The sequence below is a fragment of the Procambarus clarkii genome, chromosome 41 (genome assembly GCF_040958095.1).
Source record: "Procambarus clarkii isolate CNS0578487 chromosome 41, FALCON_Pclarkii_2.0, whole genome shotgun sequence".
Lineage (NCBI taxonomy): Eukaryota > Metazoa > Arthropoda > Malacostraca > Decapoda > Cambaridae > Procambarus > Procambarus clarkii.
The window spans coordinates 27,029,589-27,033,768 of NC_091190.1; the positions used below are offsets into that span (position 1 = coordinate 27,029,589).

At 34.9% G+C, this 4,180-nt stretch overlaps 1 protein-coding gene across 12 annotated transcripts in view; it reads left to right on the forward strand.

Moving 5' to 3' along the window:
* The window catches only part of LOC123760984 (zinc finger protein 271-like), a 65,994-nt gene extending 62,923 nt beyond the window's left edge, over window positions 1-3,071 (forward strand). For all 12 annotated transcript variants that reach the window (XM_069339486.1, XM_069339483.1, XM_069339485.1 and 9 more), the window contains one exon: window positions 1,095-3,071. In XM_069339486.1, the coding sequence (XP_069195587.1) occupies window positions 1,623-2,981 (1,359 nt within the window). In that variant the 5' untranslated portion in view covers window positions 1,095-1,622 and the 3' untranslated portion in view covers window positions 2,982-3,071. The remainder of the gene's footprint in view (window positions 1-1,094) is intronic.
* Window positions 3,072-4,180: the final 1,109 nt, after the last annotated feature.

The window sequence follows — 4,180 nt, forward strand, 5'->3', positions numbered from 1 at the left end:
GTATATTGTGAATAAAATATAAAACAGGATGGTGGGAGGAAAAAGTGGGCGAGTGAGGCGTTGTTGAGGGAGTGGCAATGAGTGGTTGCTGGTGTGTGGTGGTAACTCCTCGTTGCTTTTCGACTCTCAATACCAACTTAGTGGTTCATTATGGTGAACAAAACATGCAGATACTTATATATAACCTGTGTATAGAGTGTAATAGCAGCAAAACTATTTGTTTATTGTTTTATAAACATAATAATTGAATCACTAATTATTACTAATTTTGCCAGACACTACTTTTGAGTATAGCGATTATTCACCACTTTTATTATATACATATATTACAATACACACTATTGAATAATATTACTGCAAAAAAAACTAAGAAAAAATCAGAGACAGAAATAATTAAGTTATATCTTTGTGGCAACTCCTATCTGTCAGCGCGGGTGACTCTGACCGGCTCAGACGACCGCTGTCAACGCCCACTTTTTGCTAGACTTACTCGGTCAATTGCGCCCATGGAATGTGGACCATGATTTTTTTTAAAGATGGCATCTGTTTACAAGAGCCCTGAGGAAGCTGATGTGAACCCCCATGTAGCTGCAGGAGTTTTGAATGGAACGTGAAAAATACAAATACCCGGAGGCATGTTGCGCAAACCAGACAAGGGCCTGCAGGTGCGTTGCGCAGTTTAAGGGTTAAGGGGTCACTGAGGCTCTACCAGAATGAGGTGTTTCATTATATTCAGCATTGTTTTTTCCCTAATTTTGTTATAAAAAAATTGTAATGGTAGATTTGGAAATACAGTATCATTGTTTTTCCTTACTAGATGTGCAACTAAAGCTAGGAAATTTTTATATATTTTATATTTTGAGCTTGAAAATTAGTCATAGGGGTTAATTTTTTCATGAAAGAAAACCTGCTTTGATGTATACAATTATTTATCCAACCAAATGTTAATTATTGCCTCATTTTTCCACTATCATGAGAAGGGAAGGCTATCTTCTATCCCAAAGAAGATAAAAAAATAATATAAGGAAAGCGTTACATTTGTTTAAGATACTCAGAGATTCTTACCCATTCACAATTCTTTATGTACTTAACAGCATCACAGAGATCCAGTGCTGCCACACTCCAGAAAATCAACATCAGTTCTTCGTGGGCTAGAAGTAAAGTGCTCTATACTAATTGTCATGGACTGTTAAGCTGCATAAATATCAGCCTTGCCACAACTTCTTTTACAGTCCTCAAACTAAAGCTGCAATTGGGTGCAACTTAGTAAAGCTACCAGTGCTCTGATATTTTCAATATTTTTGCAAAAGTAAGCTGTAGGAAAATAGATTTGAGTTCATGTAAAAATAATTGTTTTTTTGTATTATCAGTGTTCAAAACATTTACAAGTTTTGTCTGAGTAGAGAACATTTTACACATAAATATAAAAGGTATAACAAATACTGTAAATAACGTAGTAAGATTTTAATTCTTGTAGGAAACGGTCATATCTTTATTACGAGAGTCTGAATGCTTTTTTTTAATATAATAGTAAATATTTAAAACACCCATAGAGTATAGAAACCATATCAGTATTCAGTGTATCTTAAGAGGTTCTTTTCTAAAGTTATATCTAGTTCAGCATGAGATTTCATACAGGTGAGAAATCATTTCAGTGTTCAATGTGTCTGAAAAAATTTAAAAACAGATCAAATTTAGGAAAACATATGAGAGTTCATACAGGTGAGAAACCATATCAGTGTTCAGTATGTCAAAAAGACTTTGCTCAACAGTCACATCTTGCACAGCATACAAGAACGCATACAAAAGAGAAACCTTATGAATGTTCAGTGTGTCTTAAAGACTTCCAACGTAAATCGGTTATGTTACGGCATATGCAAATTCATACAGGAAAGGAACCATATCAGTGCTCACTGTGTCTGAAAGACTTTTCTGACAGATCAAATTTAGTGCAACATATGAGAATTCATACAGGAGAGAAGCCATATCAGTGTACAGTGTGCATAAAAGATTTTTCTGAAAGGCGAAGTTTAATAAACCATATGAGAGTTCATAAAGGAGAGAATCCATATCAGTGTGCAGTGTGTCTGAAGGATCTTTCAGATCAAACAAGTCTCATAAAACATATGCAAATTCATACTGGGGAGAAACCATTTCAGTGCTCAGTGTGTCTAAAGGGCTTTTCACAAAAGCCACACCTAATACAGCATATGAGAGTTCATACAGGAGAGAAACCATTTCAGTGTTTGGAGTGTCTAAAAAACTTTTCAGATAAATCCAGTCTTGTTCACCATACTAGAATTCACACAGGAGAGAAACCTTTTCAGTGTTCAGTGTGTATAAAAAGCTTTTCTCAAAAGTCACATCTTATAAAACATATGAGAGTTCATACAGGAGAGAAACCATTTCAGTGCCTAATGTGTCAACAAAATTTTTCAGTTAAATCAACTTTAGTAAAACACATGAGAATTCATACAGGAGAGAAACCATATCAGTGCTCAGAGTGTCTAAAAGCCTTTTCTCGAAAGGCAAATCTAATTGAACATATGAGACTTCATACAGGAGAGAAACCCTATCAGTGTTCAGTGTGTCCTAAAGGCTTTTCAAGGAAACCAGGTCTAGTAAAGCATATGAGAGTTCACACAGGAGAGAAACCTTATCAGTGTTTAATATGTCTAAAAGAATTTTCAGATAAATCAACTCTAGTAAAACACAATAGAGTTCATACAGGTGAGAAACCATATCACTGTCCAGTGTGTTTAAAAGACTTCCCATTCAAATCAGCTCTGGTAAAACATAGGAGAGTTCATACAGGTGAGAAGCCATGCCAGTGCTTAGTGTGTCTAAAATTCTTTGCACATAAGACTAGTTTAGACCAACATATGAAATTACATACAGAAGAAAAATCATTATCAGTATTCAGAATGTTTAAAAAGAATTCATACATAGGAGAAACCATTTTCAATGTTCAAAATGTTTGAGACTTTAGATATGTAAAGTGCAAAATAGTAATGGGCATTATATGCAATAGTGTCAAGAACATAGGCTGTTGAATAATACAAAAAGATGGATATTGCGTATGCATCTTCCACCCTTCAGTAAAAATTTGTATTTGCCAAAAGGAAGTTTGTAGTTCTGCTTATGGCCTTAGTACTTGTAGTGATAGCACAGATGCCTGAGTCAGATGTAACTTGTGGGAAAGTTACTTGAATCGATAATTGCAAATACAATTCGTTTTCATCTTGAAAAACATAAATTAATAAATGAGTTGCAACATGGTTTTACAAATGGCCATTCATGTTTAACAAATTTGCTATCTTTTTATTCCAGCATAGTTGAGGCAGTTGATAGTGGTAAGGATTGTGATGTTGTGTACCTTGACTTTAGCATAGCTTTTGATACAGTGCCACATGAAAGACTGATTAAAAAAATAGAGGCTCATGGTATTGGGGGTGCTATATTAAGTTGGATTAGGGCATGGCTATTCCAAAGGGAACAGAGAGTAAGTATAAATGGGGTTAAGTCAGAGTGGGATAATGTTGTTAGTGGAGTGCCTGTCTTGGGACCCCTGTTGTTTATAATATATATAAATGATTTAGATTCAGGTTTGAGTGGCAACATTTGCAAATTTGCCGATGATACAAAAATCAGTAGGGAAATTAACACGGAAGAAGACTCACTATCACTTCAAGTTGATCTAAATAGGGTTTTGAAATGGTCAAAAGATTGGCAGATGCAATTTAATGCATAAATGTATAGTTCTGAGGCTAGGTAATGAGGATAGAGTTACAAGATACGAGCTAGATGGTGTTGAGATTGCGAAAGGGATCTGGGAGTTATGATTAGTAAGAATTTAAAACAAAAAAATCAATGCATAAATGTTCGTAATAAGGCAAATAGGACATTGGGATTTATTAATCAAAGCTTTAGTAACAAGACACCTGGTGGTGTTCTTCAGCTATATCTTGCTCTGGTTAGGCCCCATTTAGATTATGCAGTTCAGTTTTGGTCGCCGTACTATAGAATGAATATAAATTCACTTGAACGTGTCCAGCGTAGGATGACTAAGTTAATTCCCCAAATTAGAAATTTGGGGAATTAGAATCTTGGGGAATTCTTTCCTCATAAGAATCTTTCTTATGAGGAAAGAGTAACAAAGCTTAAATTGCATTTTTTTTTT